At 49.5% G+C, this 21776-nt stretch overlaps 3 protein-coding genes across 8 annotated transcripts in view; 2 read left to right on the top strand and 1 right to left on the bottom strand.

Annotated features, from left to right (window-relative positions):
* RCAN2 (regulator of calcineurin 2) overlaps positions 1-4232 on the top strand; it is a 52197-nt gene extending 47965 nt beyond the window's left edge. For all 5 annotated transcript variants that reach the window (XM_015859923.3, XM_085542316.1, XM_085542315.1 and 2 more), the window contains one exon: positions 1807-4232. In XM_015859923.3, coding sequence (XP_015715409.1) covers positions 1807-1967 — 161 coding nt within the window. In that variant the 3' untranslated portion in view covers positions 1968-4232. The remainder of the gene's footprint in view (positions 1-1806) is intronic.
* Positions 4233-6054: 1822 nt separating this feature from the next.
* LOC107312463 (bis(5'-adenosyl)-triphosphatase ENPP4-like) lies at positions 6055-10084 on the bottom strand. Of its 2 annotated transcripts, none has more exons than XM_015859922.2 (4): positions 10049-10084; positions 8820-9681; positions 8097-8270; positions 6055-6659 (listed from the first exon to the last, which is right to left on the bottom strand). In XM_015859922.2, exons 2-4 carry the CDS (start codon positions 9637-9639, stop codon positions 6292-6294), a joined length of 1362 nt encoding a protein of 453 aa, XP_015715408.2. In that variant the 5' UTR covers positions 9640-9681; positions 10049-10084; the 3' UTR covers positions 6055-6291. The 2 variants fall into 2 exon arrangements, with proteins under 2 accessions (XP_015715408.2, XP_085398440.1); XM_085542314.1 differs by having other exon boundaries at positions 9977-10053.
* A 2167-nt stretch (positions 10085-12251) lies between these two features.
* CLIC5 (CLIC family member 5) overlaps positions 12252-21776 on the top strand; it is a 61331-nt gene continuing 51806 nt past the window's right edge. Inside the window, exon 1 of the mRNA XM_015859912.3 lies at positions 12252-13309. Coding sequence (XP_015715398.2) covers positions 12833-13309 — 477 coding nt within the window. The 5' untranslated portion in view covers positions 12252-12832. The remainder of the gene's footprint in view (positions 13310-21776) is intronic.

Raw genomic sequence — 21776 nt, 5'->3', positions numbered from 1 at the left:
CTCGCACAGCCAGTTCCTGCTGCATTTAGGTAGGCAGGTATTGAGCCACTGCACGTAGGTACAGGTCAGCTAGTGATAGCGGGACCTCAGCTTCCTCTTGGAGTATTTGGCATGTGATGTGCAGCGGCTTTGGAATCACAGAATCATGAAGGTTGGAAAAGACCACTAAGATCATAGAATCACAGAATCACAGCATGGTTGTGTTGGAAGGGACCCCAAGGATCACGAAGCTCCAACCCCCCACCACAGGCAGGGCCACCAACCTCCACATTGATACCAGCCCAGGCTGCCCAGGGCCCCATCCAACCTGGCCTTGAACAGCTCCAGGGATGGGGCAGCTCTCTCTGTCAGATGCCACATCTCCCCTTGTCTTGAAACCTCCAGAGATGCTGTCCCACCGCTTTAGAGCAGTGCTAGGAAGGTGATCCAAGCTGTGAGGTATACACATGTGGTCATTGCAAATCCTGTCTGAATGGAAAGACAGCTTGTGGGTCTCGGAGATGACATATAGTCCACTGTAACGTTATAACAGTGCATTACCTGGAATGGCTGCTGGTCTTTAGTGTTGCTAATGGGTGTCTGTCCCTTGGAAAAGACCAGTTCATCCTGTCAGAAGTGTCACAGCTGGGACTTCTTTATAGCCTTAAATTAATTCCTTGTAATGTAACAACCAGTTCCTTCTTACGTGTTATGTACAATCCAACACTTGTCATGGCTGCTGAGTGAATGCAGGGCTGAAAGCTCAATGTCCGATCCTAACTTAGCTTTGTTTGCTTGTGAACTTGTGTAGGTAACCTCACTGAGTCCGTTTCTTCCTAAGACATTTCCATCTTCCTCACCCGCTGGAGGTTTGGAGTAACAATGTAGATAGCTCTAATGGACTGTTCAAGCATTTTGCCTGCTGGGCAGCATTTATTGAGTGTATCTTATCTCTGGAGACAGAATTTGTTAGAGCCCCACATAACCAGCACTGAATTTCTAAGGCCATCTGGACCTGATACGTGGTGCTTTATTTTTGATGCCTGGAGATCCCCATACAGATACATACACAGGGCCAGGTGTTGCTGTTTCTGTCTGCAACTGGCACCTTCAGAGCTGGATGGACCTGAAAGAAAAACCCCCACCCAGCAGGTTCACGTACTGACAGCTCCAGCCCAGTGATGGGGTTCAGTTCCAGACACTCTTTTCAACCATTAACTTCTGTGTTCCTTCTCTTCTCCATGCATTTCTCTCTAGTGCTGTTGGCCACTTGTGCTGGTTCAAAACACCGTTATAGAATCACAGAATCACAGAACGGCCTGTGTCACAAAGGCCCACAGTGCTCATCCAGCTCCAACCCCCTGCTGTGTGCAGGGTCACCAACCAGCAGCCCAGGCTGCCCAGAGCCACATCCAGCCTGGCCTTGAATGCCTGCAGGGATGGGGCATCCACAGCCTCCTTGGGCAACCTGTGCCAGTGCGTCACCACCCTCTGGGGGAAAAACTTCCTCCCCAGATCCAACCTGAACCTCCCCTGTCTCAGTTTCAAACCATTCCCCCTTGTCCTATCACTGCCCACCCTTGACTGCTTCCCTCCAGGCTCCTTCCTGCTGCACTGTTCTTACTGTTGCCAGCCTTTGTGGTGCCCTTCAGGCAGTGCCTGGGTCAGATCCCCGCAGTGATGCTGTGCAGTCTGCTCACACAGAGCTCTCACAGTCAGTAGGAGCAGCACGTGCATGTTGCCCTCCCATAATGTGTCAGCCCAGAAGTGCCAGCACTGCTACTCATTCTGCTTTCCTCCCATCTAACTATTCTTCTCTGTTTCCAGGAGAGAAATACGAGCTACATGCAGGAACAGAGTCCACCCCCAGCGTGGTGGTGCACGTCTGTGACAGTGACATGGAAGAAGACGAGGACCCAAAGAATTCTCCAAAGCCAAAAATCATTCAAACTCGGCGCCCTGGGCTCCCACCCCCTGTATCTAACTGAGCCTCCTGGCGGCAGCAGCCCTTCTCTCCTGCAGCGCAGCTCTTGGGGTTTTTGGTTTGCTTTCTTTTTCTTTTCTTTTTCTTCTTCTTTTGATTTTCAAAGGCAGACGTTGCCTTGTGAGTACGAGGACAAGAAGCTCATTGAAATCGCTGTGCAGTAATCAAGCCTATGTAACAAAAGGGCTAGGAAAGAAAAAAGGTCTTTGTAATATGTGACCATATCACACAGCAACTAATAGATCTGCGGGAAGGACAGAGCAAGGCTGAAGCAGGGAGGGTTTGAGGCCCAGGTTCTGCACAGCTGTAGTTTGCATGATGAAACAGCACCGGAGGGATCCTTTGTGGTGGTGACTGGGCTGATGGCAGCAATGGGATGCAGAGCCCAGAACACTGGCCATGCCCTTCATGCTTTCCCTGCGCTGTGCTGAGCCGCCCTCAGTCTCACTGCTGACATCCCCAAGCCCTGGTTCTTTGGGCTCCCCTTTCTTTCCCTGTGCTTTCAGGCCGTCCTGGAGCCGCCTGCAGCCGGGGTCAGTGAGGTGAGGAGGCGTCTGTTGCTGTTCGTTGCTGTTCTTCCGATGGGTTTTTTTCCGACTTCATTTTGTTTAGGCCAAAGAGAACAGGACCACGACACACACCTGACCTGACACTGCATGCAGCCCAGTCCCCTTTTGTCACTGTCCCGCATGTCTCCCCCTGCAGCGTATCCTGCATTACAGAAGCGGCTCTGTGTGTCCCCGTGGCTCACAGTGCTGTGCTCCCTGTCTGCTGCACCCTCCACGATGGCTGTTTGACACCTCTGCCATGCTGAGGAGATACTTTCCAGACATTTGAGCTCAGATTTCACATATACTTCAGCATGCGCTTAGTTTGTGCACAGCAGTAATTGCACTGGGCTGAGTGCTGCAGGAAACCAAGCATCACTGCAAGGTGCAGCCAAGGTTTGTGCTGATGAGCTGCAGCTGCACCCCGGGAACAACTCAAACGGCGCAATGGGATCCCGTGCTTTAACATCATCCATGGGTTAAAACAAGCGTGTAGATGTTGGGAGCTCATTCCAGGATCGGAGAAGGCAGTTCAGGCTGTGCAGTGAAGCTGCCCTGTGTTAGCACAGAGCCCGCAGCAAGGCCGGCTCAGCCCTGGCTCAGCCCCTGCTATGGGGTCTGCAGCACTTCCAGCCCGAGGAGCGCCGTGCTGCCAGCATCGTGTGGATGGGGACGGAGCCTTCAGAGCCACGAACCGACCATCCTCACCCCGCTCATCCCTGACCGCCGCAGCTCCTCCATGTTCCCCTTTAGTGCTTATCACAGTCCGGATCCTACGCGGTGACTGTCAGTGACTGTCAGTGCTCCGTGGCCATCGCTGTGTGTGACACTCATAGAAGCGCATTGAACACAGCAGAGCCTGAACGACACCAGGACATTAACAGCCCCATGGCAGAGCAAAGCTGGCCCAGAGGAGCTGCTTGGAGGCACTGCTGGGGTTATTCAGTTAGAGCTGGAGATCAATAATTATCACTGGCTGCTCAGTGCAGGAGGGCACGATGAGCTCCCACCCTCCTCCAAACTCCTTCCATGGTGTCAGATGGGACAGGACGCCCTTTGCTCACTGTAGCTCAGCTGTGCTCACTGTGTTCCCTCCCTGCTCCCTGGGCTCTGCTGTGAGCAGCCTCAGCTCTGTGCAGCACCATTAGCAGCAGCTTCAACATGGGGCTGTTGCATCTCCTGGAGCCAGAACAGCATCGAACCCGGCTCTGAAGAGAACAGTTCCGTCCCTGCTGGAACCGAGGCACGTCGGCATCGTCAGCGGGTCAGTGTAAGAGCAGCGCCGGGCACCGACAGCTCCGGGTGCTCACCCAGGAGGGGCTGGAACAGTTCTGCTCATTAACGCCTCGAAGGAGCAATGCAGTTCCAGGCTGTTCTAAGCGTGCTGGGCATCTGCCCCGCTTCCACCTGCTCATCGGGGATCAGTCTGTCGGGCAGCGTTATGAACAAGAAGGGAACCTGTAGGAGCTGCTCTGCGGTGCAGCCCGACTGTGCGATGTGCGCTGCCATCTGCTGGGGCCAGGCGATAAGAGCTGCGGGGCGGGCAGAGCGCAGCGCCGGGGCGCGGTGTCTTTGCCATCACACTGTACATACTATGGAGATGATATCCTATGGAGTCCTGTTTTATAGGAGCGTGGACATGCGATGGGCCGACGAACCACTTTTACACTTGTATAAATCAGAGCTTAGTTTAAAAAAGAAATAAATACGGCAGCGATGTGTCCGTTTGTGCCGCGTGGTGGGGAGCAGCGCACGGGACATGGGGAAGGTTCTGATAAGGGACGGGTGGGAAGCAGCTAAAGCAGCTAAAGTTGGCTGCTCCGGGGGGGGCCCAAGCCGGGGTCTTAGGAAGCGCCGATTCGGGTTTTCCAGGCCTTCAGAGAGCTGTTATATTTCCGTGCTGTGCCCCTGCTTCCTTGTTAGAGAGGAAGAAGCACACACAAACGTACAGGTTCCTAACTTGTTTCCTGCTCCCAGCTGTGTTCTGGCTCCTTTCTGCTCGCTGGCTTTCCAGCCTGTTGTTACACGGACTCTGTGCTGTGATGATAAATGGAGAACAGCAGTGAGCCACCCACTGAGTTAGTGAGATAAACTATCTGAAGATGGAAAGTGAGATTGAAATGAGGAGGAACATGCAGCTGCTTCCTGGATCATAAATAGTCAGGTTCACTCAGGGTTTACTTGGGCTTGAACTTGGGGTGACTGTTGTGTTCCTGCTGAGCTGGGAGGTATCATTATAGTCACTGTACAATTACTTGCCCTAAAGTTCTGGTGCATTCTCAGTGATTTGGAGGAAAAAAACACCCAAACAGTTCCATTCTTCACCCCAGGGCCTTGAGATTTATTCTAATAGGAACAGTTGAAGCCAGCTTTGGCTAATCAGGAAGGATGTGAGGAAGGGGACGCTCACCATTTCCATGGCTGCACAGCAGCAAGGACCTGCTCTAGAAGGAACAGAGCTTAATGCTCTTATGTGCTGTGCTTTGTTTGGAATGGGAAATAAAACAAGCAGTAACACAATTAAAATACTTTGCTCCTTGTTCAGTACTTAGTAGAACTTTCCCTGTACAGCAGGTCAATCCCAGTGATAGAGAGAGGAGGAAATAAGGGTTTACAAGGAGCTGGAGCAATTCCCTCCCAAAGGTGTGACCTGGAGCAACGGGCCAAGGCCTCATTTCCTCACCTGCACCCACAGCTGCTGAGTGGGGCTGGCACCGCTTCCATCCTTGTACAGCACAGTTACAGTCAGTGCCTTGGAGGTCAGATGGACACAGCGGTCACCCGGTAGGACTGAAGCAGCCTGGGGAGGAAAGGAACAGAGTGAGGTGTGTGCTGTAGGTGTGTGCTGTAGGTGTGTGCTGTAGGTGTGTGCTGTAGGTGTGTGCTGTGCACATCCAGTTTAGCATCTCAGGAGGAACAACACAGAGGACAGTACAGCCCAGTGTCACCACACCTGCCAGCTCCATGCCAGCCTCATCTCTTGCCGTATACAAGTAACTTCAGCTCTGCCAGGTCCATGTGCTGAGCAGCCTGCAGCTAATAGACATGCAGCCAGTTGTAGCTCTTGGATAAGGACCCGCGTTGCACGCTGCCATCAACTGCAGCTCTCATTGCAGTGCACTGCGCCTTCAAGCTGTCAAACACAGGAAAAGGACTCGGTGAGCACAGGTTTGTATCAACAGTTTAACCCCCCATTCTTCTCTCACTATAAGAGATACCACAAGGGCTTTCGAAATCAAACTTGTTTTAGTGTGTGGCAACTTGCTGGACCTGACAGTTAAAAAGGAGGAAACCCCTGATTGTCAGCACAGCTTTGAACCAACCAGTCGGACACTGCAGACAAAGCTCATCCCATCTCCTAAGTTTCACCTTTCCCTCTACATTTGCACTTTAAAACAAAAGCCTGCAGTCTGTGCTTGGTGATCAGCAGCAGCTGGTGGCAGGGCAGCAGACGCACATCCAGCAGCCTGCAGCTGGGAGCACCTTTCACAGCGTTCAGAAGCATTAACCCTGGAATTGAATGTTAAAAACATTCAACGACTCGAGTGAAAAATTAAACATCTTTATTTTCTTAAGCAGAAAATGACCCGTCAGGGATTTCTGGACGTCTTTTCCCAGGACAACAGATCAGGTAACACACTCACACACAAAGTCAGCAGGTTTGGGCTGTACAGTATTTTACACAGGTACTGTTAAAGTGCATCTAAGAATGCCCTGCAGTGCAAGATCACACGTGCTTGCTGAAATCACTTTCACAAGCCAGGCTCAGCTCAGCACATGTTATCCAATGAGAGGGTCGTCATCATCAGACTGTAACTGAAGCCGGGAAAATGGACGTGGAGGAGCCACTCTGCTCTTTGTGATGACTGTTACAATGCAGGTGAAGGTAGTTAATACCAGCAGCCCCCCGATCACTATCCCGATGGCCTCAGGGAGGTGTATGCACCACTGGTCAGCCAGCAGGCACTTGGTGTGGCTCAGGGTGCCGTTGTGTGGCCGCGGTGTCAGTCCCAGGATGTGGCACATCAGTGGGTAAATGTCAACGTTGTTTATCGTGCTCTGCTGGAAACCACGACGAAAGGCAGGACCGTGAGCAGCCAGGAATGGATGCATGCTGGGCAGAGTGTTGTCATAACCATGGTCACCTACTGGAGAAACGCAAATTCAAGAGGTGACATCGCAGCTTCTGTCTGCATGTAAAGTATTGCCCTCCCTCTTCATCCCCCACTGCAGAAGGAACGTTAACCAAGGGCTGAGGCAGACACTGGGAGGAAGTTTTTCCCCCAGAGGGTGGTGACGCACTGGCACAGGTTGCCCAAGGAGGCTGTGGATGCCCCATCCCTGCAGGCATTCAAGGCCAGGCTGGATGTGGCTCTGGGCAGCCTGGGCTGCTGGTTGGTGACCCTGCACACAGCAGGGGGTTGGGATGGATGAGCACTGTGGGCCTTTGTGACACAGGACATTCTATGACTCTATGGGCAGCACCTGGATCACACACTGATGTTCCCATACCAGCCTTCAGCCACATTCCTTCCCCCACCCCAACCAACCTTTGTTTCCCACCCCTCCTGTTCCTGCCAAAGCTGAACAGGGTGTTACCACTCCACAATCTCACGTAAGTTTACATTTCTTCCATTTGGAAGGACACCTCCCCTTTGCGAAGCAGGCACTTCCTGAAAGCCAGCCACCTTCCCCTTGACGGCTTTCAGTTCAAGCATATTATCTGATCCTGCTTATCGGATCAGGTAGTTCAGGTGAAGGCAAACCAGAACAAATCCCCGCTCTGCAAAGTGACTCAGTTCAATGCAGTGAGCGCTGATGCAGCGCTGTTATTTCTCTCTCTATATTTATCAGCTATTTTTAGATATGTGAAATTGAATCCCAGCACGAAAACAGACGAGAGCTCTATTGGAAAACACTTCAACACCTTCAATGTCAATTGGCAGACGAGTGGCAGATGTTGGGGGGAAGTGAAATACAAACATGCCTCTGTCACAAGCAGAACCTTTGTGCAAACAACGGGCACAGGCAGCAGGTGATGGAAGCAGACAGCACAGTCACCCACTTATTAATGGTGTAATGCTGAAATACAAGGGAGGTACAAGGGAAACCTACACGTGTGTCTCAGGCTTTTGAGTGTGGCCAAGTGTTCCAGCCAACAGAATGAATCATAGAATTGCTCAGGTTGGCAAAGACCTTCAAGATCCTCGAGTCCAACCCCAACCCAACCATCCTACCCTAACTAACAGCCCTCCGCTCAATCCCGGCCCTGAGCACCACATCCAAAGGGCTGTTAAACACATCAGGGATGGGGACTCAACCACCTCCCTGGGCAGCCCATCCCAGTGCTGAACAGCCCTTTCTGTACAGAAGCTCTTCCTGATATCCAACCTAACCCCTCTCTTCCTTTGTTTTTGGAACCCCCCATGTTCCAGCTGAGAACACTGTGAAATGCTGTCAGATGTTCCTACAGGAGCACAGACTCCACCTGCTAAGCCAGGAGCAGCCCATGAGTTGCTGGGGTCAAACCAAAACCCCCCACCAGTGTAAGTCACCATGAGCCCTAACAGGGACGTCCAACTTACGCTTTGAGAGGCCCTCGCTCTGTACAATTGTCCAGCCTTCGTCTGCAATCAGAATTATGGGCTGGATCCTCTTATTGTGGCGATAGTGGAACCTGTCTGGGATTTCTTCTTTGAGATAGACCTTCATGTGACGATCATCGCACTGCTTCAGTAAGTTGTACACATATTTTTTATCTGCAAGGAAAAAAAAGCATGTGAAACAACTGGAAATGAGGTCTGTTTGACTGCAGTGATCTGCCATTAAACCTGAGATCCTAGCCAATATTTGATCCAAAGCAGTGAGCACAAAACCTTCTGTTATCTATAAATGGGTTTGTTTGCTCTAGTTGCTTCAGCCCGGCTGCACTTGAAGCTGAGACCAGCAGCATCGTGAGTCAGCCCTGTTGCTGCCTACCTTGAGATACAGGCTAAAACTTCATTCACAACAATGAAAGCTGTACAGCAGCCCAGGCTGGTTTTAGACTTCTCGCCAGACAGCAGCATTTTTCATTCTGAATAACGCTGAGGGCTTGTTTCATGTTCCTTGTGAACCTCAACTGGAGAGAATACAGGAGCAACAAGGGAACAGGCACATTAAGTGCTGAGCTCTGTTCTCCATAACCTGCCCCACGACCACCTTCATCAGCCACGGCAATTCACATTAAATCCCTCAGCCCACTGATGCCAAAACAAAGTACACACAGCAGCAAGACAAGAAAGACTTAAACACAAACCACCACATACCGTTCTTTGGCAGCACTGCAGCAACTGGACTCCTGTCAATTAGAGTATAGTTACCACGACCAATACAGTTGTCCAGGACGATCAGCTGCTTTGGAGAGCACTGGGCCATGCCGTGATCGCTGGTTATGATGACATTAATAGCGTCCCACAGACCCGATGCCTTCAGTTTACTAGTAAGGAACCCAACGTGCTGATCCACTTGCTCCAACACTCGGCGCATGTTCACAGTATCATTGGGTCCGTACTTGTGCCCGCTCGCATCTGGTTCTTCCCAATACAGCGTAGCAAAGTTGACGACAGGGTCAGAGCTGTTCATCCACCTGATGATGTTCTCCACCCTCTCCTCAAACGTCACCGAGAAGTTGTACTTCATGAAGAACCGAGGGGTGCTGTTGTTAATCCTCACGTCAGTGCCGGGCCACATGGCAGCAGCACTCGTCCCATTCTTCTGCTGTTGGTTTGTCACCCAGATCGGGACTGCTTCATTCCACCAGAAGGGATCCGAGTCATTGAACTGCGAGAACTTCTTCTTGGCATCCGGATCATACATGTCGTTAGCCACGATGCCGTGGCTTTCCTCGTATAAACCCGTCACGATGCTGTAATGGTTTGGGAAAGTCTTGGTGATGAAAGCGTTTGTGACTTGCTTTACCAGCACACCGTCCTCAATGAGCTCCTGGAGGTGAGGGAGGTTGTAAGTTTCCAAGTAATCAGCCCTGAAGCCATCGAAGGACACCAGGAGCAGCCTGGGGGCTGAGCTGATGGAGCCAGCGCAGCAGCTGGCGATGGTGGACACAAACAGCACCATCAGCAGCTTCATCCTTAGTGTTCGAAAGCGCTTCCAGCAATTAATGCGATGCACCTGAGGAATTCAAAGACATGAGCCATAACTCAGCAGGGCTGTGCTGCGAGCAGCACAACGAGCTGTACGTTACACACAGCTTCCTCACACAGCTAAACAACCACGACAGCCCACAGCACGTTCCCCAGCCGGCAGCAGGAGCTGTAACCGCAGGAGCCGACCTTCAGGCCGGGCTCAACGTGACCAACAGCTCAGCTGCCGCCCCGCTTCCCTCCCTCACAGCGGGCGGCCTCAGGGCAGGACGGCAGCGCCCCACACCGCGCCCACAGCCCCACAGAACGCCCACAGCCCCCACCCCGCTGTCAGAGCCGTGTCCCATCGCTCCCTATGGCAGCTCCATGCCGCCATACCCGCTTCCCCCGCTCACCTCCCGACCCCAACCGCCTCCAACGCCCGCGGTCACAGCCGGTGGGCGGGCCGTGCTGCGGGAGGAGGCTGCGATTGGTTTGGGTTGGAGCGGGCGGGGCGGTGCGGATGGGGGGGGGGGGGGTGTTTTCCTTGGGGCCGTTGTGAAGGGAAGGTGATGTGTGTGAGGGGTTGTAATGTCACCATGGGGCTGGGGAGCGAACAGCAGGAACACAGAGACCACATGAAGGGCTTTATGTCTGCACACCATGGACAGGCCTCCTCCTGAGCCCACGGGGCAGGCCTGGCCATGGCCTGTGTCCTGGGCTCGTAAAGGGCCTGTTTGTCAAAGCACTGTCCTCAATGGCCAGGAGTAGCGGGACGTGGGGTAAAGGGAGCCCAGCTCACTCATGGTACAAATTAAACCAGCCTCCAGTGTCCTCGTGTTCCATAACACCTGCACTGCGCTCTGTGATGCATTGTACCCGTGATATTATGCACCATCCAGCAGGTGCTGCTGCACCCCGCCAGTGCCTGTGTGGGTTAAATGTAACCTGATGCATTGCTGTACGGCCGGACTTTGCTCTTCGCTTGGCTCCCAAGGCAGCGTGTGAGTGCCCTTATCCCTTTCCTCCTTGGTGACTTGCCAGCAGGGTGACAAGGAAGGGAAGTCTGCTCATCCCAGAGCACCCAGCCCTGCGTGCCCTGTGCTTCAAGGCAGTGCGAGGTGCTTACCAAGGCTGCGCTTGCCCCGATGCAGAAATGAAGGTGTATTGCTATGAAAAGTGAAGAAATATAAGTGCTTTCTTGAAAGCAGGAGTTACATATTTTTAGCTCCCTCCCCGTTACACAGGAGCTCCCACAGGGCTCCTGTCTGCAGTTCTGTGCTCTGTGTTGCTCTTCCTTCTCTTCCAGGCTGCCCAAGGAGGCTGTGGGTGCCCCATCCCTGCAGGCATTCAAGGCCAGGCTGGATGTGGCTCTGGGCAGCCTGGGCTGCTGGTTGGTGACCCTGCACACAGCAGGAACTGGGTGAGCACTGTGGGCCTTTGCTAACCCAGGCCATTCTGTGATGCTGTGATTCCTTCTGCTGCACAGTTTCACTCACCCCACTGTCAGCAGGCCCTTCTCTTTTGGATAAGGGAAGGGGATTTGTCCAGAGCACGGTTCTCAGGGCTCCAGCTTCTTGCTGCGAGCTTTGCATGGAGGGAATCCCATACAATCCTCAATTAGGCAACATTTAGACAGAGTTTTGTAACACGGTTCTGTCCCTCACGCTGCTCAGTTTGTTTTCTCTTAATAGCAAGATTCCTTCAGTGCAACTGGAATTTAACCTTTGCTTTAGCTGAAGCAGCACTTTCTGGCTATAAAGGCAACTACAAGCATATCAGTGTAGGAAGGTTACATCTGCCATTTCCACTGGTGCTCTCAGTGCTGTGATAGCAGTCATTGAGGTGGATGGTTGTAAAAGCTACTGGAAGTTTGCGATCTGCGTTTCCCAGCACGTGTTTCACAATCTCTTGTTTAGGACTTGTGGTTGGACTTGATGATCTTCAGGGTCTTTTCCAGCCTGGGTAATTCTATGATTCTATGACTTGTGCAGGTGTGAGCTGAAAGATCTCCATAATGTCTGATATCTGTGTCTTCCTGGTGGCTTCAGTAGGGAACTGAAACTTTGCTGTAGTGCATTTCCTCACAGTTACAGTATTAAACATCAATCTGAGAGTGATTTAGGCACTTTCCAGGTTATCTGAGAGCCTCAGAGGGTGAATCTCAGTTGAACCAGCTCAGTTATTATATTGCTTTTGATAGTTAACTTTATTAGTGATCTAAAAAGTTCAATGTCAAAGTAATGGCAATAAACTGCAGCCATAAATTGCAGGCATGCAGCAGCAGCTGCTCGATGGCATGAAGCACGATGCGTTCCCCAGTTGTTCCATTTGGAGATGACTGAAACCACGATCTTTCCTCTTAAGCACCTAAGACCACTCTCTGTTCCTTTAGCAATCCAACCTGCAGCTCTTTGGGAATCACAAGGATTTTCAGTGAGCCCCAAACTCACTGTGTTGGATCAGGAGAATATCCCCCTCTCCCTGCTTCCATTCAAGTGGAATGAACCCAACTTTGGAAGCTTGGGTCTATGTCATACGAATGTGGAGATTCATAACATAAAAGCAATTATAACTAATGCAATATTAAAGTTTGATGCTCAAGGAAGATGCTTTTTTTTTCTTTTGGACACAGTATTTTATGCTTTTTTATTTTTTAATTGGTATTTTTTTATCGTGATCCCTCATGGTTGATTGATAATGCTGTAATTAACCACTGAAATGTCACAGCCTGCTCGTATTGCTGCGACTGCTTTCCCTTCTCTTTAACTCTACCCTTCTGTGTATTGAGAAGTAGAGCAAATGAGTAAGGCCTGCCTTTCTATCTCTTTACACAACTGAAAGAATACATATCTTTTTATCACAGCTTTCCAATATGGTTAGGTGCTTCATCTTCTTCTCCACTGTTCTTGGCCAGGAAGAACAAAAGGTGGTGATAATCCCTAAGACAGAGTTGCCAGCAGCCAGATTGAAAAAGGAGTTAAAGTGAGACAACCTTATCTGTTGCTTCAGTGGAAACGTAGTTGTTGATTTAAAGCTCTTAGTAAATGATTATTGGAGATCTGTCATGTGTAGCAGCACACTCAATAAGTGTAGCACAGACCTTGCTTCCTCCTAAGGAGCAGATATCTGTCAACATCTCGCTTCAGCTGCAGACTTTTAAGGTGCCAGAAGGAAGGTAAACTCGCCAGCCAGTGGTCATGGAAGATCGGGCTGCTACCTACATTAATCAAAACGTTAACAGCTCCGTTATCTATGAGATGCCAGACGCTGAGGAAGACAAAGGGAATCATCATTATGATCATGTCCCAGAAGATCCAGCTTCTCCATCTTCTACCCCTACTATGCCAGAGATGATGGATCTTAGCCAAGAGAGCAATGAAGGCAGCCGCAGAAGTTCCATGGCTTCTCAGCACGGGCCTGATGGGGAGAGCAGTTCTTCCTCTGAGCACAGTGCTGCCGATGAGCACCCGTACCAGGACGTGGATCAGATGAGCCCAGCTCAGGAAGACAAACCCATGACATTTGAGAGCAGCGCCTTTTGTCCTCCCGGTTTTCAGTTGCGTCGGAGCCAGAGCAATCCCACCTCCCCAACCTCCCTCAAGTTCCCACATGGCAGTAACGTAGGAGAAAACAACAACTTTGAGGAAGATTATGAGATTTTCATGTTTGTAAAGGTAAGAGCTTGAGCACTTCTAAGAATGCACTAGCTTTACACCCCAGTCAGCTCATGTGTCCTTCACATCAGTAACCTCCATCAGGCACATAAGGAGAATACTTGTGTGGAGGTGCCTGGATTTCTTCCAGCTCGGGTGGGAGGATGAAATGCTGAAGGTGTTGTGGTTGTTGCCACAATTCTTTAATTCTCCTACTCGATCTGGCTTAGTTAGGCTGGTTCAGTTATGGCCACGTTTCATTTCCCAATAACGCTAATGCGACGGTTATTAATGCTATGGGGAAAACAACATCTGTAGTTCAAACGGTGGCAGTAAAATTTCTTCATATGCTCATCTCTGAGAGAGGTCTTCCTTTTATTGCTTTTAATATTCAGACAAATGTATTTTTGTGATCCAAGGACAATTTTCAGCGCTCTCCACATATGGCAGATTTACAAGATGCAGCATGCTCCTGCTTATAGAGCCATTGATGGAAGTAACTAATGGAGGTCCAATATCCTAAAGTGATATTTTATATTTTTAATGAAATAATGGATGTTTTTCTCTGCAAATAGCTTCATGAATGTAAAAAAGTTTATAATGAATATGTTAATCATATGCAATGAAACATATGAACACCACTCTCGAATATCGAGGGTATGACATGTCCTCCTGTTTTCAGTCTTATCTGGGTTATCTCTAACTGATGCTTTTATGACTCGAAAACATTCAGAGTGCAGATTCAGCACTTACACTGTTCAGTCTGAGCCAATGTTCCCAGTACTGGAGATATGGGCATGCTGGGGAGAGTCCTGGGGGGGACATGGGGGACCTGGGGCAGCTCTGCTGGGAGGGGACATAGAGTGGAGTCCAGGGGCTGCCCTGGCACAGGGAGCAGGGAGCTGAGGGTCCTCAATGGGGATGTCCTGCATCCCCTGGCCGTGGTGCTGGGCACTGGGACCAAATGGACCCAGAGGTTCCTTCCAACCTCAAACATTCTGTGCCGGTGTCAATGCTTAATTGTTTGGTGGGGGAAAATGTTAAGGAAAATGTTAAGGGAACAAATTCCCTTGTTCTCTATTGTGCTGTTTTTTTTCTTTTTTAATAAATGGGTCATTATGTATTAGAAAACATAACAAATTTCCTCCGTTTTTTTTACTTTTCTAAGCAAAACTACTCCTTCAGCCTGCCTTCAAGCCCGAGCTGTGACTTGTAGGCTTGGAGTGATTTGATGTGCTGTGGGCTTTTTGGTTTGTTTGTTTTTTGACCTCTTCCAGACCCTCTCCCATGCACCTGTAGATTTCTTCTGTTCTGCTTTGCAGGTACAGATGATGTATTTAGCAGTATCAGGAAAAGTAGTGCAGAAAGTGCTTCTTTAACCCATAATTTGCCCATACTTCTAGCCAGAATGTTTTATGTGCTATATTTTAGCATATTTATTGGTCTTCTTACATGTAGAATTACCAAGTTCATCTTCTGCTGTTCTCCCAGTGGAAGCAGCCACTTGGTGCTCTCCTGTTTGCGTACAGCTTTGAGCAGCACTTTTGCCTATTTGTGCCGGTTGTTTGACTTTGAGAACATCAGGTTTCTCTTAGTATTGAGATCTGGTGCAGTGAAAACAGTGGGGTTTTGCAGGCAGAGAATTACTCTGCTAGAAATGCAGTGTGGCTCTACCTGACTTAAGCTATTTACTGCTAAGCTCCTTTTGCAAATAAGAAGTTAACTGAATGATGCAGTGGGATGCCCACCCGTGTGATCAGATGTAGGCACAAGCTGTAGGTTATGATTAGATGTGCTGTTGATGCCACTGATTGCGCTGAGCAGCAATCTCATTCAGCTTTCCAACCACAGGCGCTGGTTGAGGTGCCCTGTGGTTTCCTTCCTGACCTCCAGCTTCCACTGCAAAAGGCCTTGGACCTCCTATGCATCCTCTCCCATATCTCTTTATGGATTTCTCAGCTATCCTAGGGCCTCTCTCATGGCTCTGGATGTCTAGACTCAGGCCTCCAAACCAAGCCATAAACCTTCCCCGCATACAGTGGGTCGTCACTGGAATCACTGAGGCTGGATGCCACCGGCAGCAGCTTAAACACAAAGCCTGGATGACAAATTAGGGGTATCACTAGGTGAGATTTCTGTCATCCTTGTCAGTCTGGAAACAAGCTCCAGGCTGATTTCCTCAAGCTACTTCATTCCTCACTTCTTGCAGTGACTGCACTCGGCAGCAGCTGAAGTGAACAGGGAGCAGATTTGGGATGCTGGACAGCTCAGGCGTTCAGCCAGCAGATAAGAGCTCACTGCCAAGACTAAGAACCAGCACTCTTCTTTTTAACTGTAGGAATTTAACAGCAATCTCCATGTATGATTCCTTCAGCTATGTTTGTTTTGTACTTGCCATGCTACTGGAGCAGAAGAACCAGCTGAATTTACTACAGACCTAAATGAAACTACATTCTGTGGGAGAAACATTAGGAGGAAGTATATCATTCTAGCGTGAGTCATTGACATGTTATGTGGTTTTGATAGCTGAACCTATGGGTGAACTTTTTCATATCAGAAGCCATACAACTGTTGTTGATGTTTTACTGCTGGTACATCTCTGATAGTGTTGCTAAGCACTGGTGACCTTGATGAAGATGGTACCACACAATTAGAAACAAATGAGAAAGAAACTGGTCAGTGCAAAGGTCTGTGTTCAGTACAGCGTCCAAAAGCAGAATTGTCATTGAGGAATTAATTGGGTTTCTGTTGCAACTTCCATGTGGCCACCCCCAAGCAGGTGCTGAGGAAGTAAAACTTCAGAGCAAGTCTTCCAAGAGAGAATTACTATTTCTGTGATTATATGTATGTACACGTGAGGCACAGAAAGGTGAAGATCTGCATGTTCACCAAGATTATTTGTGTTGGCTTGTGGTAAACCAAAGGGAAGTTCATGGTGACCTTCTGGGGGCATGAAACTGCATCCTTGGCTGTCACTGCCAGCCTCATCATGTCATATATAACTCACACACAGAACAGGGTCCACCTGTGCTCTTACTTGGGCTGGAAGGCTGTTTCAGAGCGACACTGCTCTATGGTTTGACATCTTAATCTAATTTCCAAATTATATGTATTTGCGTGCAGCTAATATGTCTGTGTTCTCATGCCAGCGTGCCCTGCGAGCATTCCTTCCTTCAGTCAGCACTTCTGGGTCAGTTTAGGCTCAGTCTTTCTGGTTTTGTTTTGGGCTAACGAAGCAAATCCATTCTGCACATGTTCTTTGCAGGAAGGTGCCTCTTCTCACAGCTGCATCCTGTGCCCAGTTGCTTCTGTTTCTGTGGGCAGACTAAACAAGAAGCAAGAAATGGTTCCTTTAATGCCTTCCTTAAGATTCCTACCATCATTTAGGTAAACACGCCATTCTGTTTGAAATGAAATGTCCCCACGTAAACACAGAATAGTGTCAGTCAGAAATCCATTAATTTCTTGGTTCTTTTCACTGGTTTTCACTTATCCCAACACCTGTTTTCCTTTCAGAAACTATATATATATATTTTCCCTAACATGTTTATAATGGTTCCTCACCTTCCTGCAGAAGGCCTAACACTCTTGGAAACGTGGTTTGAATTTCGAGTGGTGCTGTGCAGAACCAGGGGTTGCACTCAGTGTTCCCCACGGGTCCCTTCCAGCTCAGGACACTGTGATTCTGTGACTCTGATTTCCACCATCCCGCTGTGTACTCTCTAATCCTGAGCTTTGACTTCCTCGGGGTCCAAAGGGCTTCTATCTGATCCCTAAGTGAAATTTAGATACGGTTGTTCCCTTATCTGTATTACTGCACTCTGGTTGATCTTAACATTGCGTATAGACTCTTACAACTATATCCCTGTATTGATGGTATGTGGGTGGTTGGACTGGATGATCTTGGAGGTCCTTTCCAACCTTGTTGATTCTCTGATTCTCCTCCGGCACAGAAAGCAGGTGCTAAGTGCTAAGTGCTAAGTGCTAACACTGGGACACAGCACAGGCTTCCTAAGGAAGCTGCCTACTCTAATGGTTTAGTGGTGGTGCTGGAGACATGCCAAGCGTACCACAGAAAGTCAGTGTTTTTCCTTGGTCCTTTACAAGTGAGTGTGGTGGTGACGGGATGGCGGTTGGACTGGATGAGCTCAGTGCCATTTTCTAAGTTAATCATTTGATCATAGAATCATAGAACTACCCAGGTTGGAAAAGACCTTGAAGATCATCAAGTCCAACCTCAGCCTAACCAGTACCCTAACTCTAAAAACCCTACACTAAATCATATCCCTGAGTACCACATCCAAACAGCTCTTAAACACAACCAGGGATGGCGATTCAACCAGCTCCCTGTTTAGCCTATTCCTGTACCTAACTACCCTTTCTGTAAAGAAGTGCTTCCTAATATCCAACCTAAACTTGCCCTGGTGCAAATTGAGGCCATTTCCCCTCGTCCTGTCATTTGTCACTAGTGAGAAGAGACCTGCCCCACTCTCACTTTGTACTTTAAGTACTTTCAGGTATTTACAGTGAGAGTGGGGCAGGTCTCTTCTGACAAATGACACTAGTGCTGCCTCTGCTTTTATACCCAACTATTTTTAGCTGTTATCAGCTGCGGTGCCCAGGGGCCAATCAGCACCCGGTGCCTCCAAGGAACTCCTCTTGGTCCAAACTTCATTCTCCTCTATCTCTCTACACAGTGTTCTCTTCTCACTATGACAAATGATGAGGATGTGAGATTTCTAGATCAGCCACTAAGTGGCAGACGAACGTGGCCCTGGGGTCACGAGGAGAAGGCTGCAGGGAGAGCTGAGAGCGGCCGTCAGTACCTACAGGGGCTGTAGGGAAGGAGGGGACAGACTCTTATCAGGGTCTGCGTGACGGGAGAAGGGCAATAAATGGGTCCAGAGTAAAGGAGGGGAGATGGAGGTGGGATGTAAGAAAGGAGCTGCGTGCAGTGAGGCAGTGAGGCACTGCACAGTGCCCAGAGCTGGTGCATACTGCACTGTGCTGAATGAGACACGCTGAATTCTTGCTGTTTGCACCAAGTGCGGGCAGGGCGCATCCCTGCTGGGTCAGCCCCCACCTCCTGTAACGCAGGTGCCCTGTATACAGCTTCCTGCAAAAGTTCGGGGCAGCAAACTCATTGCCATGGGGCTCCTCCCTGAGAGATTGCGGAGAATGAAGTTTGGACCAAGAGGAGTTCCTTGGACGCACCGGGTGCTGATTGGCCCCCGGGCACCGCAGCTGATAACAGCTAAAAATAGTCGGGTATAAAAGCAGAGGCAGCAGCCGGGCTGCTCTGGCCGGGGAGGAGACGCTGCTCCTGAGCTCCGAGGAACGCTTTGTGCTGCTTAATTCCCTTTAACTATTAACTTGTCAGAGGAGGACGCCGGAACGCGTGACTCACGGCGGAAGGAACCGCGTTCTGGTTTTAAAACTCACAGATCACGTCCAAGGGCAGGTTGTCCTGCAGGTGGCTGTTGGTGTGTCTTTGGATGCGTGCCTGAAGGATGCCTGTGTGATTTGTGTGCAAGGATGCACACGCATGCACCTAGAGCATGCTCTGGCTGCAGGATTCTGAGTGCTCTAAGAAGCAAACGTCCTTATGGGGCTCTCACACAGCATCCAGGACTCTGCTCTTAGCCCTGCTGCTGGCTCTGGGGCAGTGTGTTTGCACTTCCCTTCCTGGCTTTGGCTGCCTTCTGTTCCAAGCTGCAGGCACTGGGATGGGAGTGCTGGCCACAGCACTGAATGCAATGCGGGATAAACTTGTGAGTGCCTGAAGCACCCTGCAAAAAGGAGGAAAACTCCCCTGAATTCTGGCAGAAGTTGCATGGAACTGAAAGCAGAGCAGCATCAGGGAGAGCGTTAGTGAGCCCTAAAAATAGGTGGCAGTATCAGCCCTATCAATAACCACTCCCTCATGCATTCGCTCCAGTCTCTGTGTGTCCTCCTCTTTGATTTGGAGCAGCTTTGTACTATGGAATTTGGATGGGTGGATTCCTGTTTGGTGTAATTATAGGTTTTGTTTTATTTTTCCTGGCCTATAATAGCTTTGTCACATCCTGCAGCACTGGCAGATGACCTGGCTGACTTGCCTTCAGCTCTCATTTGATACAATTAATTATCTGCAAAGGTCACTTATAATTGCCTGCCCCCTTTCCCTTTCATAAGGACATTCAATTACCTTTCACTTTATTTTTTAATTGAGAGATCGCTCATAGCAAACAGGATAATTGCAGAGGATGCTGGTTTGGTAATTGCATAGCTTAGAGATTTTAGGAGAGCCAACAGGAGCAGTGCTGGTGGGAGCTCCCATCCCTCTTTGCAGCACCCCTGGCTTCACCTCCTGAGCTCTTTGCCTTGGACTACCAAACCTTCTCGGTTCGAATGGATTTAAAGGAGACCCCATTGCTGTGCTCAGAGCTGAAGCTCACACTGGGATTTGCCTTCAGACTTAAGCTAAGCTCTGTAAGATTTGCCACCACTCTCTTTCACCTGAGGCTGTGGGATGTGGCCTCAGGAGCCCAGAGGAGCTGTGCATGGTGGCAGTTATCACCGGGGGATGTGAACAACCTGTGAGCACAGCTGCAGTAGAGAGGTTTGTGGCTGTGCCCAGCTGACCACACTGCCTCCGTTTGTGTCTTCTTAAGCAAAAATTAAAATGAGATCTAACCAAGCCACCGTCAGGTGCTTCAAGACACTGAACCCTTGCACTGAAGGAAACAAAAACCAAAACCACCCTTCTTTTAATAACAGCTCCAGGTAAGTGAGCTTGGGCACTGGCAAACTTGATGGAAACTTTAGCCCAGAAGTACCAAAAGGTGAAATGAAAAATGAATGAGGGCAATTTCCCAAGGAGGATGGGAGGGTTGCAGGCTGTGCTGCAAGGCTCAAGGTCAGCATACGGCCTTGCCTCTGCTTACATTTGCTGCTACAGAGATGTGAATCTGCCCATGCTGTTCCATGGGGCCTAAGGATGGCTTTAGCACAGAGCCAACAGCCACAGGCCCCACTCGTCAGCCTGGGAGCTGCACACTGTGAGCACTTTGGGTTTGGCTGGCACAGCTGGATGCCACTAACAGCAGTGTTCCAACCACGGGAGCTGCTCTGAGTCACGGACAATCTCAAAGCAAGGTGTGGAGGCCTCGCGTTTTAGAAATAAAGTGCATTGACACAGAAGGCAATTTCTGCTCTCAGCCAAATTGTTCACTAAACAACAGAGCGAGGCACAAACGTCTCCAAAGGAATCAGCAGCAATTGTGCCATCTTTGGGCCTTGTTTACTGGGAGGGGTGGAAACCCAGCCTGAGATCTGTGTGTATGTGGCATTTCAAACTGTTTCTTTGCATGAATAATGCATTAATTGAGGTTGGAGCAGCACTGTGTGCCAGTCTTTCGCTTTGGGGGGTTTCATCCTGGCTGCAAAGATCTACTTCACATTATAGTTAATTTAGATGTAATTTCTGACAAGAAGCACACCAAGAAGTGAACAGAAATAACCTAAATGGTTATTTACCATATACACTCTTGAGCACTTGGAAATGAAGGCGGAGATACGTGCTGTTTGCTCTGCTGCAGCTGGAAGTAAAATCACACAGTTCTCGTTGAACGGCAGCAGTGAGTCAACAGCTGTGGGTACATGGCTTACCTGGTGCCATTGCTCTCCATAGAACTTAATACTACAGAGGATTCATTTTGAAAAACAAGGGCCGAGGATGACTCCATTCCTTCTTTTCATCTGCTCTGTTACACCGAGCCCGTAGTTCTGGGCAATCTGTGATGCTCTCCATTGCATCCCCAGCAGTGCCTCTTGCAGAGCTCTCCCTGTTCCATTGGGAAGACTGTTGATTTGGACTGAAGCAGTGGTTTGGGGGCTGATAGAACACGCAGAGACCTCTATCCCCTCAAAGCCTCTTCACTGAATGCAGTGCCAGGAGGAGGTTTTGTACATTTTAAGAGCTCCTTCCCCATGAGTGGTTTGCAGTGGCTGCCTGAATGCAAGTGCTGAGATAATTATCCATAATGAAATCTCTCCTCACACTGAACAGCAGTGGGTTTTTCTCTCAAAGCTGTTAACATTTATTAATGTTGCGGTGAGGTTTGATACTGAATCCACGTGAAAATGTAATTATATAGAAAAACCACGTGGTACTCCTGGCCTAGAGCTCGCTCTGCAAAGCAAAGTGGTGTAGCATCTGCCCTTCCTGGTGGGCAGTGCAGTTCATCCAGCAACCACAGCGTAGAAGAAGGAACAAAATCATCACTCCTCCTCGTTCTGCCAAACCAACACGTGTTGAGGTGCTGCACATCCCTGGGGGAAATGTGGTTTGAGCTCTGGTTTGAGGCTAAGAAGTGCTTCTTACATCCCTGTGTGTCTTGTGCAGCAAGGGGAACACAGGCTGACCCCAAATATCCAAGACAAATCCTTCTGGATGTCTCTGAAGGTCAATCAAGGGCTTGATAGAGATACGTAATTCAAATGAAAA

Source organism: Coturnix japonica, chromosome 3, assembly GCF_054131305.1.
Source record: "Coturnix japonica strain WE chromosome 3, WE-NBRP24, whole genome shotgun sequence".
In the NCBI taxonomy this organism is placed as follows: Eukaryota; Metazoa; Chordata; class Aves; order Galliformes; family Phasianidae; genus Coturnix; species Coturnix japonica.
This window is presented reverse-complemented; position numbering and strand designations above follow the sequence as displayed.

Coding starts and splice junctions, on each gene's coding strand:
- LOC107312463 (XM_085542314.1), bottom strand. CDS start 10,000: ATGGGACACGGCTCTGACAGCGGG. Junction 9,682..9,976: donor GACACGGCTCTGACAGCGGG/GTGGGGGCTGTG, acceptor TGAATTCCTCAG/GTGCATCGCATTAATTGCTG. Junction 6,660..8,096: donor GAGCGAGGGCCTCTCAAAGC/GTAAGTTGGACG, acceptor GCGTTTCTCCAG/TAGGTGACCATGGTTATGAC.